General features: G+C 39.9%; 1 protein-coding gene across 2 annotated transcripts in view; it reads left to right on the top strand.

Annotated features, from left to right (window-relative positions):
- The window catches only part of CTDSPL2 (CTD small phosphatase like 2), a 41,483-nt gene that overhangs the window by 13,253 nt on the left and 9,458 nt on the right, over window positions 1-18,772 (top strand). For both annotated transcript variants that reach the window (XM_081839103.1, XM_081839102.1), the window contains 7 exons: window positions 6,799-7,006; window positions 9,305-9,443; window positions 11,768-11,917; window positions 12,142-12,357; window positions 13,726-13,804; window positions 14,966-15,077; window positions 15,298-15,384. In XM_081839103.1, coding sequence (XP_081695229.1) covers window positions 6,821-7,006; window positions 9,305-9,443; window positions 11,768-11,917; window positions 12,142-12,357; window positions 13,726-13,804; window positions 14,966-15,077; window positions 15,298-15,384 — 969 coding nt within the window. In that variant the 5' untranslated portion in view covers window positions 6,799-6,820. The remainder of the gene's footprint in view (window positions 1-6,798; window positions 7,007-9,304; window positions 9,444-11,767; window positions 11,918-12,141; window positions 12,358-13,725; window positions 13,805-14,965; window positions 15,078-15,297; window positions 15,385-18,772) is intronic.

The following is an 18,772-nucleotide window of genomic DNA, read 5'->3' as shown; positions in this document are numbered from 1 at the left end:
ATGGGTGAGCATATTGTTAAGGAAATGCAAACTTTTTCCACCAGGCCTTTGGCTTTTAATTATCTGTGGCCTTGTTGCATAGTGGAATGTTTTAATCTAGCTTTAAAAAAATAAAATTATCTTTTAGACAAGTTCTTTTTTTAAAAAAATCTGGTTTTAATGTTTGTGTTGTTTTTTGCTTAGAATACTTTTTGTGGGTTTTTTTTGGTCATGTTTGAAAATGATTAATAAATTTAATAAATAATAACATCTAAAGACCCCTGGCTCTCCACCCCGCCACATCATACAGTTGACTAATATTATTTAAAAGTGGGTGGAAAGCCAGGGGAATCAGAGGTGGCTGAACATCAGGAAGAATTTTCCGGCAGTAAGAGCTGTTTGACAGTGGAACAGATGCCCCTGAGAGGCGGTGGACTCCCTTTCCTTGGAGGTTGGATGGTCATCTGTCATGTATGAGCTAGCTGAGATTCTTGTATTGCAGTGGGTTCTTTTCAACTCTACAATTCTATGATGCTTCACTACCCTTTGGGGGGGTAGTGTCTGTAGCTTTTCAATTGGTTACTATTTAAACTACTCCTGTTGTGAAGTGTGTGTATCTCATATACATTTTAGCTTTACAGAGATATGTGATAGCCTTCCTGCATTTCAAGGCCCTACTGTTTATAATTTCCCCCTCTGTATATATGTGTATAATATTCAAAGAAAACAGTTTTTGTATCTGATGGAAATGGGCTGCAGCCCATGGAAGCTTATATAATAATAAAACTGTTAAGCCTTTAAGTTGCCACAACACTCTGCATTGTCTTTTCTCCAAATTGCTGCCATTTAACAGGTGCTGCTGCCTGTTTTATTTTTCTCCATTCAGTCTGCTGCTGCTGCTGCATGGGAAGAACAAATACCTGCCTCCAGTAGTAGGCACTCTGGGCATAAGCAAATCTTCAAAAAAGATAAGAGTGGCTTTGTTAAATTTTAGAGGTTATTTAAACTTCCAGTTGATGGTAACAGACAACAACATCACAGAATGAGACTTGAATGAGTTGGACAGGTTTTCATCTCTTTAGAGTAAGGAAATTATTTTTAACATTCTGGTCGGTCACAATAGACTAGACTTATTTTTTATACTTGCACAGTGGGCTAGACATTAACTACCGGTTAGTGTTTGGAGGTTATTATAAATACATATCCCAAAAGTGATACAAAAAATGAAAACACTTTTGTGCTATTCTTCTGCAACTTCATTCTCTAGATATTCCTGAGGCTATAAATTGCCATGTGGTTCTTACACACACACACACACAGAGAGAGAGAGAGAGAGAGAGAGAGAGAGAGAGAGAGAGAGAGAGAGAGACTACTTGAAGAAAAGTATGCCTTATTCTAACAGCTTTGGGGGTCACTTCTGCTTACCATAGAGAATTCAGACTGATAATACTGAAACATTATACACATAAGTTGCCAGGGTCAAAAGAACTCCACAAAATTATGTTTAATATTTTAGATATTTCTAAATATCTCTGTAGAATCTTAGACCAGAAGTGGTCCTTGTAAGAAAGTGACTTGTGAGAAAGTCACACGAAGGGTGAAAATATAATATTTTGTCCATTTTCATAGTAGACATTTCACTTCCCTTAATATCACTACGAACTGTTTTAGAGGTCGATAGTACCCCAAAACCCTTTAAAAACATTTTTTCTCTAATTCTTCATTAAAAATGTAAAGGTACCCCTGACCGTTAACAAAACCCAGGACAGTGATTCTTGCCTTCATTCCATAAAGATGCTGCAATTCAGATAGCAGCAAGTCCTTGCCTAAGATAACTTTGCACTGGCTCCCACACCATTTCAGGACTCTTCCTACTTGTGTGTTGTGAAGTAGGCCAGTTATTCCTTACTTGTTAGCCTACCAAGTGTTAAATAGTAGGCAGAAATAATTACTGGCTGATAAAGCTTATAGTGTAAGAATAAATGCCTGAGAACCACAAAAATCAAGCCAGTTAAGTCTTATAATTACTTTGTTTTGCTTAAAATTACAAATGTGCCTGAGGTAAGCAATTAAAGATGCCAATAAAGTTATTATTTAGGGTCATGACTTCCCATGAAAAACCTAAAGGGCACATTCAGGAAGTTTTTAGCAGTCTGGCTATACTACATCAGCTTTGAAACAAGAGGAAAATTACTTCCAAAAATAGGCTTCTGCATGTCCAGTGCTATGGATTATAAATCCAGAGAGCTTAATGTCTCCAGGAGCAGCTGTTTCATTCCAGAATCCCAACAGGAACTGCACAGGTTTTGCTGAAACCTATAAGCCACTAACAGTTCAGTCTTGCACATATCTATTCAAAAGGAAGCCCTGCTGAGTTCATTGGACTTAGGCATTGCAACTTAACAAAGTTTTGTGAATTGTCAGTGCAGGATCTTAAAATTCTTGGTGGGGGAGGGGGGAAGTGTACAAGAATATGATAATGTAAAACTCATCTCAACCCATTTCTTTATTGTGGAATCATACTTGCTGCTGTCCAAAGTTTTTAATTGTCTAATCATCTTAATGTCAATAGATGGATTAAATCTATTTACATTTGGATATTACAAATAGTGTTTTTGTGGATATTGAAGGAAATATAGATAAATTAGAGTTTAATTAGCAGCTTTTTCATCATCACTAGTAGAAAATGCTATGTCGCACTCGTTTTAAATAAAAAGAGTCAAAACGGATTTGGTTTTTAAAATGTCATTCAGTCTTGCACCAACAATTTAAAGCCCTCCTGCTCACTTCATTGGTTGATGAATGTTCAATTAAATTGATTAATGCTTGAAGCCCTGTTCTTTTCAGTTTGATGCAGCTTCAGCGCATCCTTTCATTGGCCAGGTCTGGACTTAGACATGAATTGTTATATGGGCAGTTGTTTCTGTGTTTCTGTGTTGTGAAAGTGAGTGAAGCTTACAGTGAAATATGTGTGGTGTTACACTGGAGGTGTAGCTATTTCCACTTCAAGCAGAAACCACACCACACTTCTTGATATATCACAGGCAGTCTAGATGGAGCTCTAGTTGGGACTATATTTGCCTTTCCAACTCAAACCCACGTTCTTAGGAAAAGCAGGCAGTTTGACTCTATCCTGCCACTGATGTACCTGTAGCATCTGTCAAAATTCATCGAGTGTCATGTTTTAGGGATCAGCTTTGTATGACTTGGCATATTCATAGAAACATTGCTTCATGCCTCCCAATTCCAGCCTCCACACATCTATGCTTGGTGGGCTGAAATACACAATTCTAGAGTGACAGGCAGCAACAGCTGCCAATTACAACACGACTTCCGAACTCCTGCTGATTGATCGGCCTCTTAGAACTCTGCTTAGTGTTTGTGAGACACAAACTGCAAACACATCTGCAGATAAAAAAGGCTTTTCTTGTAATGTTATGGAAGGGGGTGTTAGAAAAAGTATTTTTACTAGTTTGGGTCCAATCTTATAGCCTGTTGAAAAGGATATGTTTCTGAAAGGTGTTCATACTCTTTATAGGAAGGGAATTTCACAGTTGTATATAACAAATAATACTGTATTTACTTGAATCTAATATGCCATCGAATTTAATGCACATCTCAATTTTCAGAACCTTGAAACCAAAAAAAGTGTTTGCTGGCGAATGGAAATGTTCCATCGAATCTAATGCGCACCTTAATTTTCACCAAGTAATTTGGCCCCAAAAGATGATCGTTAGATTCGAGTAAATACAGTAGTTCTGTATGCCTTTCATTATATGGAAAAAATATTTTACACATTTCCCCATCCTGATGCAGCTCTCTTTATTGCCATCTGTCACTATTATCTGATTTTCTAGCATTTCTTAGAGTTGTGCAGGTAGCAACATTCTTTGTTGCTTGCTAGTGCGCTGCTCCAAACTTTTGGCAAGCCAAAAAGGAAGCCTCCTGTCTACTTATGGAAAGCAGCTCAGATCTGATAGAACCTGGAATTCACTGCACACACTTCACTACTGTGTCTCATAGGAAGAGAGCATGAGGTACCGTCTCAGATCAGGCAGTTCTTCTTTGTCTTGTGTTTCCCATTAAAATTTCAGGCTTATCAGCCTTTAACTAGTGCTATATATGCATTGCTGTGGAAGGGAATGCTGCAGCAGTTGAATTTCTGCCTGTCATATAACTGTTAAAGGCATAAAACTTCTGTGAGGAATCAATCGCCTTCAGTAAATGTCTGAATTGAGTGAACATGTTCCTTTAGCACAAATATTTAATGTTGTGCTGATTCTTCTGTGTTTTGTTTGTGTGCAATTCAAGTCAAAACAGCATTTGTGTTCTGGGTGCATCAGGTAATGGGAAAACAAACTTCTGTCATCAAGAGGATTCTAGGTACCTGTTGCTAAGTCCATTAAGGATATTTATAACTGAGGTTTGATAGCCAGGATGTGAAGTAAGCCAAAGACTCTCTGGCACTAGCAGTCGGCCCAGTTAAATGAACTGCAGCTTAGAGGATAACGCTCATGCTCTCTCAATATAGACACCTAATCTCCCATTCAAAAACATTTACTCTGTGTGTACGTTTGCAGCCTACCTTCTATCGCTTTCTGTAAAGAAGTGCAGTGTTCCCTTTCACACTTTTTGGATAGAGGACTGGTAATATGTTTCCCCTCAGGTTTTCCCCAGACTAAGGATACATTCCAACAAACACCTGGAAGCCTCATTAATTCCAATGGAATTGTTTTGGATAACACTGTCCTGTTGAAACAAATGGGACATTAAAAGACTTGGCATTGCTTGGATCTTGCCCTGTTAATAATATCCTAACAAAATTCCCAAGGCACATTTTATAATTGGGTAATGCACTCTGTTGTTGAGAGACAATGGAGAACGCCTCTGAGAGTTAAATCAAACCACTGTGCTAGCAGCACTGAAGTGACCTCCCCAGGGCACAAGCCTTGGCAGTGTGTATGGAGGTCCTGGGCCCAGATGATAAGAACCCCCTCTCTAGCTTGCTGATGTGGTCCAAAGGAAAGCAGAGCAATACGTTTGGCACCACCTTGGTGAAAGCTGAGTGCAGGGTGAGGACCAAACATGGACAAACTACCGCAGAAAGAGCACGATGTACTACTCCTCCCCTAACGCCCCCTCCCCATACACATGCAATAACTGCTTCTTTTAAATTAACTTAAAATTAAAGAGTTTCAGCATGAAACTATATGCTCCTTATCTTAGCTACTTCAAATGGGAAGTAACAATGAAGGCAAGACTACACCTTCGTGTTTCATTTTATCTGGTTAAGATTTCACAGCTCTGTTTATGGGTGGTGATTCTTAGCAGTTTTATTGACATTATACCTAATTAAGGCTTTTATTGTTAGAGACACGAAGAGTCGGACACGACTAAACAACAACCACAATTGTTAGAGAAAATCAGTTCACAGAGTAGTCCTGTGTTTTATAAATGTAGAAGTTGAAGTTATCAACACTGACAAATGGAAACCCATTTACCTAAGCATACTGTTTTCATGATGTAATATTTTTACTGGTTTGTTAACTTTGGCAGAGTTAGATACCTTTCGCACAGGGCGCTTGGAGTTTAGCAGACTTGTCTCCCTCCTCATTGTTGTTTGTTAGCAGCTTACAAACATTAGTGAAAGCTCACTTCCTCTCCCTCCCTCTGGTGGGCCACACAAACATACTTGTTCCCCAGATGGTAAGCAGAGGATCTGACAGGTTGTGGCTTGCCTCTAGCCATGCAGGAAGTGTGTAGGACAGCTGGAAATTGATATGGTGTGTGTTCAGGTGCCAGTCACTGAATTACCCTTTTGCGAATATGGATGTACAAAGTAACATATTCCATTTGCCCTCTCAAACATAAGTGTTCAATTAGAATGTGATTAGGACATGGCTGTTTTACACCTTAATTTGCACAGTGATAATGCAGCAAACAAATAAACTGCCCGGTATTTTTCTTTGTGCTCTGCTGGGATAGACTGGGCTTGTCAGTATGCGTCCTAATGCACATAAATGAGAGAAAATAATTTTTTATTCAGTTCCGTACTTCCATCTCTTGGTCATGCTGAACTTATTTTCAGGGAAAAGAGCCAGTAAGACCAATGACCCTGTTCCAGGTCAGGGCAGAAAAGTTGCAGGAAGGAGCCTGTCTTGTTTTCTTCAGTGGCTAACTTGTCATGGCAATGGGGAGATGATGCTTTAACTTCTTCTTTAGAAACCCATGAAATTTTCTACAACCGTTAGGTATACTGATCTCTGAGAATCAGACAGGCCCTATGCCCAAAGTATGGGGTAGGCTTTTCTTTTGTGAGAGTAGAATCATAAACTGCATCCTTTAGATTTCTCAGTGCTGAATGGCTGCCCCTTTCTTGCTAGAAGACCTACTCCAGAGCAGCATCCATGAAGAGTCCTGCTGAAAGGCATGTTGAGATTCTGGATAGAAATGTTGCAAATATCCTGAGCATGTGCTAATGTCCCCTTTGAAAATATGGCTCACCTGAATAATGAGATGGGTACCTGACCCCTCAAGTTCTCATATCTTGATCTTGATCAAATAGTGTGTAGGAGACTCAAACATATGTTCTTTATCCAGGAATGGCTGAATTTTCAAATTCAAGCCTTAGCATTTTAGGGAGCTAGAAACCAGTTGTGCATGTGGCTTTTCATTTATTTATTTTAAATAAATAAAATACTTAGTTAAAAAAGAAAACAGTTACCCCAGCTTTGGATTAATTACTGAAAGTGCTATAAAACCATAGATGATTAGTACTTCTTAGGCTTTAGTTAATGTTATGTGCTTGTTCTCTTACAGTTTTACATGTGATACCAACAAAATGAGGCTGAGAACGCGGAAAGCTTCTCAGCAGTCAAATCAAAATCACACGCAGCGTCCACTGAGGGTGAAGAGAAAGTACTCAGATGTAGAAGAGAGCTTACCTGTTGGGGGAGGAAAACCTCAGAAAAATGAAACAGGCTTATTATCTTCAATCAAAAAGTTTATTAAAGGAAGCACCCCAAAGGTAAGCTTCAAATATTTTGATCATGCTAATCTATCTATGGAATATTTATCACCACAGTCTTCCCAAAAGGGATTTACACAAAAAAGTTTTAAAACCACAAAAATTCACAAGAAAAAGAAATGTAAACACATTAGTTGTCTGTGGAATAAGCAGCCTCACATAACCAACATGCTTAAGTCTAATTAATGCATGAAGGGGTTAAGACCGTAGAGCAAGCTGTCCTGCCCAGCTTCGCTCAACTTGGAAGGGTCTACCTGAGAAGCTCCCATGTGAAGAGTTTTGAGTTGGTTGCTCCAGCTCAGACTGCATGGCTCTCACAAGCCACTCTTGATTTCCTATACCAGTAACCAAGGAACTTTCACCACTCTGTAACTAAGGTAAATTTTACTTCCTGTGACTTTTTCTGAATGCTGTATGGAAAAGCACATGAATCTGACATTTGGAGTGTTTATAAGTAAGCCGTTTTTAACTTACCAAATGTGTGGTGTTTTTGTATGCCAGTGGGAAACTTTGGAAAGAAGCCTTTTAAGGGGACAATTTGATACTCACTTTAACTGGCACATTTTAAGGTTCTACAGCTTGTATTTCCACACTTTACTTTGCTGCATGTTTTGTGATTTCAAATCTGTGTTAGGGTTCTCTCACCAAAAGAGTACTTGCCCTAAACTTGGATCTTGGCATCCAGGAATTCTCATTTATACCTGTATAAATGTTGGTCCCTTTGAACCAAAATTGTAAACATGATGCCAGAATAGAAACTGGACCTTACAGAATAAATCTTAACATGTCCACTAAGGCCTGTGTGTGGAGTGGCCCTACCAGTTGTGTTGGCTGGGGCATCTAGTGCTCATATTAGGGATAGCTAGACTGCCACTTCATGAAGGGATAGAGAGATTTCTCAAGGGGATTGGCACAGCAAAGCTAGCATGGCCTTCAAATTCTAGTTCACTTTGGGGGGGGGGGCAAGCTTCCCATGCAAAATAAGATCCAGTGAGTGGCCTGAAGCTGCAAGGCTACTGAGATAAGCAGGTGGGGAAGCAATCCTAAAGATAGCAAGAAAGCAGACTTGGTAAAGTTCCCTATGAAGGGAATTACAAAAACATGGGGCCACCACTGAAAAGGCTCTGTCCTTGCTATTTCATAAAGCTAAGTAGGTTATTATGAGAGCTGTCAGACCTTCATCTAACATGGCTCCAAATGTTTTAGGGATTTAAGGATCAATGCCAGCACATTAAATTGAACCTGGAAATAAACATCAATGTAGTTGGTGTAGGAATGGTGTAATGCAAGGACAGGCAACCCCCAATGCAAATGCTAGCAGGAAGGGGCTTCCCTCCTCTCCTGCCTGCCCCCTCCCCCAATCTTCTCTGGAGGGAACTCCCAGAACAGCACACAGTGGGAGAAGAAAAGAGGTCATTTTGTTGATGGAACAATAAGAAGAGTGTGCAGATGAATTCCTCCCAGGGTGCTGGAAAAATGATTCAGCATGTCTTCTCAGTGATAAGAATGGAAATTTCCTGGGAAATTTCCATCATTCAGGTTGGTGACAATGGAGCAGACTTTAATTGGGATTATCTCAAGAGAGAAAGTTCCTCATCCACCCTATTCTTGTTTCACACAAGAATGCAGGACATTTTGTAAAAAGTTCATACTTTAGTAGAGCCATGTGTTTCCCAATAATAACTTTCCACAAAGCTCCAAGCAGTGATTTTGGGAGACTTTTAAAGGCAACATTTTAGGTTGTTAGAGAATTTCAGTTTGTAGTACCTCAAACATAGGTAAAAAAGCAGCCAGTCCTCATACAGGTATTAAAATCTTAGAATACAAGTGTTGAAAAGAAAGAAATTTGATCCTTCTATTTCTCCCTTCCCTCCTATAGTGTAACAATTTCTATAATTACATTTTTCTATAGAGCTATATAAGTACGAGGAATATTTTTTAAAAAACAAACAAACCAAAAGCTTGGACTTTGAAGGTTCCAACTTGAGTCTTTGAGCACACACAAGAAACCAACACACCCAACCACACTTTTGTCCCAGGTGGGGATGGGACCTGTGCAGCTTTCATTTGCTTTCAACTGAAGGGCCCCTTTATTTCAGCCTTTTATGACATATTTTCTGCCAAAACAGTCAGAGCTGAACTTTATGAAATGAGAGATGTGGAAACGAAAATGTGGTAGATGCTAACAGTGCCACCACCATGAGCATAAAAGTGAGGATCAGTTTTTTTAAAGGGCATAGAAAGTTTGTTAGTAACCTACATATCAGATAATAAATTGTTTATGCTTTATTCTTTAAGGATGAAAGAGAACATCCTGCAAAGAGGAGTAGAACTGAACGTGATATAGATGACAACTTGATTACATCCACTCCTCGAACAGGAGAAAAACCTAACAAACAGATTTCTCGAGTTAGGCGGAAAAGTCAAGTGAATGGAGGTTTGTAAATATTCTACTCAAGTGACTCCTATGAAGCCTTTGGTCTTTCTACACCATTGAAGTAATTAAGATTTTGTGTCCTGGTTTCATGGAAGAGAAAATTTGAGCCTGCAGTGCCAGGAGTGCACATTGGTTATTGGGCAGCATATAAATATTTAAAACCAACTTATTTGGGTGGTTTAGAAGTAAACCTAGTGCCTTTATTGTGTAAAATACATTGCAGTATTTTTTCTTGATGCTTACAGTAGCCCAATCTGACATAAGTCAAAATGGTTGGGTCCTTAGAGAAGTTAGTTTAAGAAAATTCACAGAAGAAAAGTTTGCAGTCCCCTCCTTTCCTCCCTTACCCCCCCAAGCTACTTGTGACCCCCACCCACAGTAGCCTCTGCAGAGTATTGGTTGGCCATCCTGAACAATATTACAAGGGCAGTGAGGACTCCTGATGGAAGGAAGGGATGGGCTGTGATTTTCATTTTGTTACCATCTTAGGTTCCATGCATGGTACAGGAGGATTTCTCCCTCCCACAGCAGCCCCCTGCACAGCATCAAACATTGTCCAGAGAAGATTTTGGGGGACATTGGGGGCGGGGGTCTGCTGTAGGTAGAAGGGAACACAAAACCATATTTCCATGAACTTCCTTAATTAAACTTCTCTTAGAATCCAGAATTATTTATTTTGTTAGAAATAAAGGCTAAAAGAGTGTTTTGCCTTACTGAACTAGGGTTTGAAATGTGATGCGTGTCCACTCAAACCTCTTGACAGAGTAGCCAACATGGTGCCCTCCAAATCTTGGCCACAGCTCCATTGTCCTTGACCATTGGTCATGTTGACTAGAACTGATAGGAGTTGAAGTCCAACAACATATGGAGGGCAGCACGTTGGCTGACCCCACCCCACCCCACCTACACTGTAGTGGTTAATGATGTTTGGCAATGGAGCAGAGCACTCTTGCATAGCTTGTAGCTGCATAGTTAGCAGGATCACCCGCTCCTTTTCCTCCTTCAATGAAATGGGCTATATTGTTTGCACTGGGGACAGTTAATGCTTAACATGCTGAACTGCATTTTTGTTTTACACAAATGGATCACTTAAGAAAAGAAATAAAACAGTATTAGTTTCCCTTAGGAAGGAGAGGATAGTTGGGTGAGTTGGCTGCTCCACTAGGCAATAATATGCAAATTAAGCTGTTCTTACCTTGGGTGGGAGGGAAACTGACCCTTCAGTTCCCTTTCCCTTCCATTTTTTTTTTTAAATTTTATTAAACGGTCACAGACCAGATTAACTCGTACAGCTAGTCAGCGAAACATAACACCGGAAAAAACAAAGGACAATTTCAATACAGATTAGGCCATAACAACAATTTAAAATTAGACAGCATGAATAAAATTAAGTATTTGCCTTCGCCTGCATGTTGACATTGGAAAGCTCTTGTTTCCTGCGCCTAATAGCGGCTACACAGAATTTAGCAACATTGATCGTGATTTCAGGAACCTTATCTTCTACCAAGGCTCTCATACATTAGAGTTCTGATTCATTTTTAAGCTTTTGTAGAACTGGGGCAATAAAGGTAAGGCGTAGATCCTCGTAATAACTACAGTGCAGCAATACATGCAAACTTGTTTCCACTTCCCTTCCATATTTAAGAAGGCCCTGACAACTGAGTGGACAGAGCCTGCGGGTGGGTGGGTGTCTGACTTTAGTATCTATCTGATATTCCAGATAGATTATGGTGCAAGCAGCCACTGTGTATTGTTGGATACATGTTGTGAGCAAATAACTGTATCTTTAATAGGGATTTGGTAGTCAGAGGTGACCAATTGTGATGCTGCTTGCTTTACTGCCTTGAAGACTGCAGGCCACAGGATTTGCCTTAATCTCATCAGCTCTATGGGTTTCCTAGATATTGAGTGGCTGTTCTAGTGTTTAATTGCAGTGTTTTTTGTTTTGTTTTTTTACTGTAAAACCTCTTGTTCCAGTTTTAAGAGGATTAAACTCCTGAAATAAGTATTTGTTGAACTAAGCATGTGTTTGTATGGATTGAAAATATTGCCTACTGAAATCCTGATAAGAAAGAAAAATATTGCTATTGCTACTCATACATATTGACTGTGTTCGGATGTAATGCCAGCTCCCCTTTCGCCTCCAGTATGGCTGCAAGGAGAAGTCTGCCTCAGGCAGCAAAATGTCTTGTTCTAGCCTTGGAAATTTACTTGAAGATACTGTGTGACTTGGTCATTCCAACCTATGTGGTAAAAATGACATCAGGAACAATGTGAGCATTGTACAATACTGTCAAGTCAAATGTTTTGTGTCTGCATTCTAGAAGCTGGAAATTATGAAATGACAAACCAGCATGTTAGGCAAAATGGAAAATTGGAAGATAATCCCGCAACCGGCAGCCCTCCACGGACTACTTTACTGGGGACCATATTTTCTCCCGTCTTCAATTTTTTCTCACCAGCAAATAAAAATGGCAAGTATTATGCAAACCTATGTTTAATGTGTTATATACACTTAAAAATAAAATAGCAATTTAGAAAAAGTAATCTCCTGTCTCAATGCTGGGCAAAAGAGAGGTATGTTTTGATTACTCTTTTTTAAAAAAACATTTAAAGATTCTGAAGCTAAAAATGAAATAAGAATGTTAATTCTTACCTAAGTGCAATAGCAATCTGTGAACCGAAAACATCATTTCAGGGACAGCCGGCTCAGACTCTCCGGGGCAAGCTGTTGAAGCTGAAGAAATAGTGAAGCAGCTTGATATGGAGCAGGTGGATGAGATTATCACTAGCACTGCAACTTCAGCCAATGGAGCATCATATACTAGCCAAGCAGTGCAAGTCAGATCAACGATCAACAATGGCTTGGAGGAAGTAGAGGATGTAACTGATCGTGATTTGCCGCCTCTCACTGGTAAGAACCAGGCATATTTTGGTGTGGTTGTTTTTAAATCTTATGTACATGACTAATTTTGGGGGGTTGGGGGGGGTATGCCCTCACTCTTCTGAACCAAATGGCTCAGGGACACAAGATTCTCCATGACCAGCATGGTTGTGCAGTCTGCATGGTTACCTTTCCATGATTTGTTGGGAGAGAATGATGTCCTAAACTTCCCTTCCTTGAGATACTCCAAGCGTTTCTATAGCCTTGGACTGCAGGAGCAGAGAAGCTTTTATCTGGACTTATTCTTTTGAACAGTGCTCTGCAATTTTGAATGGGAATGGTGTAAATCTAGTTTACCTGAGCATGGATTAACAATCGTTGTTGTTGTTGTTATTACTATCATTCTTATTTATCCACCCTTCACACTTAGGTCCCAGGGTGGATTACAACAATAAAAACACCATGTTGAAAACACCTTACAATCACAGAAATAATGTGGATCTTAAAAATGTACATCTCAAATGTCAGAAGCCAGGGGAAAGAGGCGTATCTTCTGCCTTCACTGAAAGATATATAATGCCAGGTGCACCTCTATGAGGAGGGAGTTTCACAACTTAGAACTAAATACAGTGGTACCTCTAGTTACAAACTTAATTTGTTCCGGAGGTCCATTCTTAACCTGAAACTGTTCTTAACTAGAGGCGTGCTTTTGCTAATGGGGCCTCTTGCTGCTGCTGTGCTGCCAGCACATGATTTCTGTTCTCATCCTGGGGCAAAGTTCTCAACTCAAAGTGACGCTTCCAGGTTAGCGGAGTTTGTAACTTGAAGTGTTTGTAACCTTAGATGTTTGTAACTCGAGGTACCACTGTAATTGCATTGAGTGTCTTAGTGCCAAAGAAAGAAAAGAAAACCAAAAGGAATAACTCTTTGGTGGATGAGAGTGTAGCTGAAGAAATGGGTGGTGGTTTTTTCTGTCTTACGTTTGTACATTCTAGTTTCAGTGTGTCATTAACTATGCTCTGTTGTAACATTCAAATGAAATTATAGCTGACACTTGAAACTTAGCATTTAAGACTTTAATAGATTGATAAAAGCTGTTATTAGAGGTGAAACTGTTATATGTAGGAGCATTCTGGGGAGGTTCCCACTAATTATTTTAGTAGTATTACATTTTTACACATATCCTACCTCTCCCCCACACCAGGACTGATGGAAGCTTACACAGATTAAATAGAACAGACTAAAAAAAAAAATCAATCCTTAAAATGTGATTAAATGTAATTTAAGGCAAAAATGGAGACTAGAAATATTTTGATTATTGAATATTCCACTTAGCTGCTAACTGGAGCTTTCCTCCCCTCTTCAGTAGAACTAATGAGGAGCTTTTGTGTTTATTAGCACCAGTATCTCCGGACAGTGGTTACTCATCAGCTCATGCAGAAGGTGCCTATGAGGAAGACTGGGAAGTTTTTGATCCGTATGTGTTCATGTTTGATTTCACTTTGTAATTCTAGATAATGACATTTTGAGAAATAAAATACTCTGCCCTCTTAGCTTGTGAGTCAGTGTTGAAGACTACAGTACTTAACATTTATTTTGAGCACAATACTGCAGCAGTTCTACAAGCCTCAGTTGTAGAGCCATAGCAGTAAAATCAACATTTATTTATTTGAACCCTCTTTATACTGCTCTTCATCAAAATTGATTTCAGCAGAGTTTACAAGGTTTAAGAAGAATAAAATATACATTACGTTCTGTAACAGCAAACTCAGCTAGTGAGCACTGACAAGTGTATGGCCCAAACTTGGCTGCTGAGAAACAAGGAAGAGGTATTGATGTGCTCAAGGGAACCATATGGTTTGCAGAAATGAAGGGGGGGGGGAAGGAAAATGTATGGAGGCATTTGAAAAAAACAACAACCCAGTGAGGACTGCATGCTTACTGGTCACAGAATTATTGATGTCTGGGGGGGGGGTAAACTGGGGGCGGGCGGGGTGGAATAGAATAGAATATCTTGGAAGAGAGCCAAGTCAGCTGACTAGAACCGTGAGCAGGAGCATGCCACGCTGCTGCAACATTTACAGCTCCCACTTAGATGCAGGTACTTCCCCATTTGTGCATAATCAGCACGTGCATGACTGCTGACAGGCGCACAATTTTCGGCACTGCAAGGGGGTGGGGTAGAAGGGGGTGGGTTTATATCATCCCGCTGGTGCTTGCGATGCCTCAGAATGTACCCCCATGTAAATGGGGATCTGCCTGTATATATATAAAACGTTTATTCAAAAAAAAAAAAAGAAGACCTGCTGGTAAAAGAAAAATCAGCAGTCGTTAGTTGTGTGAACAAAAAGGTTTTATCTCAAAACACCTTCATTTGATCCCAAAACATTACAATTGCACACGCACGCCACATCCCATTGAATCATACAGGAAAGTTTTCCAGGGCTTCCCAGATTAGTTATGTGTCTATTTCCATCCTGCATCCAGTGGGGACTGGGATTGCTGAAGATGTCTTCTTACTGCCCTGGTGGTACATTACATTAGCCTGCCAGGGCTGCTTTCCAAATTTGTCCCAAGAGTTGTAAAGCAGCAGTTGTAATAAATTACCAAACCGTATATTGGTTTGCCTTTCTTCTAGGTACTACTTCATCAAACATGTTCCACCACTAACAGAAGAACAACTTAATCGGAAGCCTGCTCTTCCATTGAAAACGAGAAGCACACCAGAATTTTCTTTAGTTCTAGACTTGGTAAGGAATACATATTGGCATTAGTTATGATAGAAAGGTGTGTGTGTGTGTGTGTGTGTGTGTGTGAGAGAGAGAGAGAGAGAGAGAGAGAGAGAGAGAGAGAGAGAGAGAGAGAGAGAGAGATGTATGCCTCACAAATTGCAGGTGGGAGGGCTTCATTTCCGAGCATACTTTATTTCTACCTGCCTTCTAAGTCATCTCATTTCTTAATTCTTTATAGGATGAAACACTAGTCCACTGTAGTCTAAATGAACTGGAAGATGCTGCACTCACATTTCCAGTCCTTTTCCAAGATGTCATTTACCAGGTAATCAAAACCACGTTCCAGTGAAGTATAAAACTGCTTATATAAATTAAATGGGCAAACACTTGTCATGCACATGGTGTCTTCTTGCCACCCTGGAACATTGGCAATTAAGCAGTATTGATTACATTCTTTGAAATTTTGTCAGGCACGTCCTCAGATATTAGATGTATTGTGACACACTGCTTCTTCCTTGTACACTTGCATACTTTTACACTTCCTTTTCATTTATTTGTAAAGAGCTCAAGCATGAGGAAGCCAGAAGGCTTCCTCTTAGCTGTCTTTCTACGTGGCAGCTTTTCTCCCTGCCAGCAGGTGGAGGCAGGAGTTCTGGAAGCTTAAATAATTTTACTAGTGCTTAGTGCAGACTTGCTTTTCTGCCTTGCCTGAGTAAAATCGACCCATGCTATTCTGCTCAGAAGGGATTAAAAATACAGACCTGGGAATAACTTGTGCAGATCCATCTCTTCCTTCATAGTTAGGTGCTGTTTGTGTGGCAGGAGTTGCTTTTGTTGATGGAGACTACCAGATTGCTAGCTGTTGGTTGTGCTTCACAACATATTCTTAGCTTCCATCTACTGTGTGTACAACAGTTCGGTCAGCGAAGAACAGAGGAAAGAGGAAGAGTTAGAGGTGTGTTCCAGCAACTGCCAAAAATGCTGCACTCACCCCGGCTGTTGTTCTCAGGTCCCTATTGTGTGATGTACCTGGGAGTAGCAACAGCTTCCCTTCATGTAATTTGCACGATATTGGACTCCTCTGTAGTATCTTTGGAGAATGACATCAGGCACCTTAAATGGACACTTGTCCAGGTATTTTACCCTAATTTTAAAACTTCCATTTTGTCTTTTTGTTCTGTAAAACCTTCCAAAATTCTGAGGCTTAAAATGAGGTCTTTCCTTTCCCCAGAAGAAATCATGTTTAGTGACACCAGTGTTCAGCTTCCTCTTTAATTAGATAAGTTAGGAAGTTACCTTAGAATATTTTGGATAGTAAAAGCAAGAGCTGAAAATTGGCTGATAGCATCATCATCTTTTCTGTGGCTTGCCAATATTACATCTTGCTGAGAACAGCTGAGAAGTAAACACTACTTTATGAGGTTTCTTTATATAAATATTGCTGAAGTGAGCAACAACACATTTGAGTCTTGGGTGGAATAAATGTAAAGTTCCAATTTTACAAACCCCTCCTTGGTTCATGGGCTGGGCTATTGTTTAGGGGGTGTTGTTTGGGGTGGGGTTGTTGTTGCTGTTGCTGTTAAATTGTAAAATCCAAAATAAAAATCCTAAAAATTATGTGGAAAGTGTTCAATAGTTTTGATATTTTGTTTAGTGTTTATAACTACTTTTGCTACATTAGTAGTTATGCAATTTTTTAATATGTTGTAAGCTGCCTTGAGCATAGTTTTATATTTGGAAAGGCGGCATACAAATAAAATGATTGACTGAGTGATTGGTTTCTTGGCAGTCCTTTTCTGCCTAGCACAGGGCTAGCACCATAAAACTTGATTTTTGCAAACTTGGACATTTAGTTAGGAGTTTAGTGACCTCTGTACCTCAACCTTTGTAATCCTCTATCCACTTATTCCACTGCCAGTCTCATAAAAAGCTCCTCCAGAGTAAGCAGGTTAAGAATTGCAGCTGTAAATGTTCCAGACCTGGTCCTAACCCTTAAGCATTTTGCCTCCCAAGCCAAATGCTCACATATGGAAGTACATTTCATTGCTTTGAGGGGAAACCAGTTTCCAAGTATGCTTGAAATTGCAGTCACGGCCATCTATGGCTATAGATAAACAGAGTTTGCCCCTATTACGCTTGAGTGTCATTTCTTCTATTTTGATATGGGCCCAGTGAAAATGGCAAGGAAGTGTGAAGTGTCAGCTTCATAATATTATTGTTAGTCTCTGAAAAACCATTATTCAGTCAAACTCCAAAAGGCAAAAACAATCAAAAGCCTTTTGTGGACCAGAGTCCTCTTTATTTGCTACATAATTTATTTAGAACTAATTTGGTGCAAATGTTCACAATGATGATCAAGTGTTGTAGTGATGTGGTCTGTTACTGCAGCCAAGCTTGTGCTTATCTGGGCCCTTTGGTCATCCAGAAGACTTCCTCCAAGATCTTGCTGAAAATCAGAATGGCAACAAGAGAGACTTTTTTTGTGGTTGTCCCCCATTTCTGGGGTGCTTTCTCCAGAGATGCTCCCCTGGCACCAGACTTTGTGGCAGCAGGCAAATACCTGTCTTTCCTCCCAGGCAGTTTACTATCTTCTTCTCAGTTGGTGCCCTTAATGCTATGTGCCAGGGTAGCTCGATTTTTTTAATTTTAATGGGGGTTGTGCCCATACTTGAGGAGTGGATTTTGTTATTAGTTTGTTGCTTTGTTAAAAACTTGGTTATGCTGTATTTATCTTACAGGTTGTATTTGCTTATTTGATGTTTTAAACTATTTTATTGTAAGTCATCAGGAGGCTTTGGAGTTGGTGACTAAAAATTTAATAATAATAGGAAGGAAGGTTCAAGTAGTTCCTTAACTGTGCAAAGAATGACTGAGACCATGCAAGTTCACTCTTTTGCTCTCCCCACCCTTTTTAATGATCATCTTCTGTCGATTGCAAAGGCCTGTTGTGACAGTACTGATTCAAGAAGGCAGTATGGGGTTTAAATTCTCTGTCATGTGGTCCTTTGGAAGTGGTGATCTGCTTAATTTGTTTCTCAGTGTGGTTTTGAAGGCAAATGAGAGTTGTAAAGCAAGTTGGGCACTGAAAGATACTATAGAATTAAGTATCCTAAAATATAGCAACTGTCTAGAGTTGAGGTTTTTTTAAAGGCCTTGCTCACTCCTTTAGCATTTGTGCTTTTCCCTTAGACAGAGGCATATTCATAGCTTGTCTTAAATTATTGACACCAACTGGAAATAATGTGAACCCAAGAACTTTGTCCACTTTGCAGCCAAATATTGTTTATTCTTCTGGATGGAAACCAATTCCTGCATTGCCAGGGGTTGGACTAGATGGCACTTGGGGGTCCCTTCCAACTCTGTGATTCTATGAGTCAGTACTCAGTACACACTTGGGTACTAATAACTTGTATTGGCACTTGCAGAGGTTCTGATGAAGGGATTGTTAATCAGTGAATAAGACTTCTCTTTAGTTCACTAGAGAGCAACCTTCTCATGCTCTTCAGTGTGACTCACCACAGGCACTCAATCCACCCTCACTGCTGAATTTCATCCCCCACCCACCTGAGGGAGCACAATTTGGATGGACTGGAAGGTATTCAGGGAGAGTTATCCCTTCCTCCACATCACAGTCACTCTTCCCATACCCTGCTAAAGAGCTGTCTGCCAGACTGGGGCATGCTGTTTACATAGGGAGGAAGGCGCCTGGGGAT

Source organism: Podarcis erhardii, assembly GCF_964252035.2.
Source record: "Podarcis erhardii genome assembly, chromosome: 14".
NCBI classification, from domain to species: Eukaryota; Metazoa; Chordata; class Lepidosauria; order Squamata; family Lacertidae; genus Podarcis; species Podarcis erhardii.
This window is presented reverse-complemented; position numbering and strand designations above follow the sequence as displayed.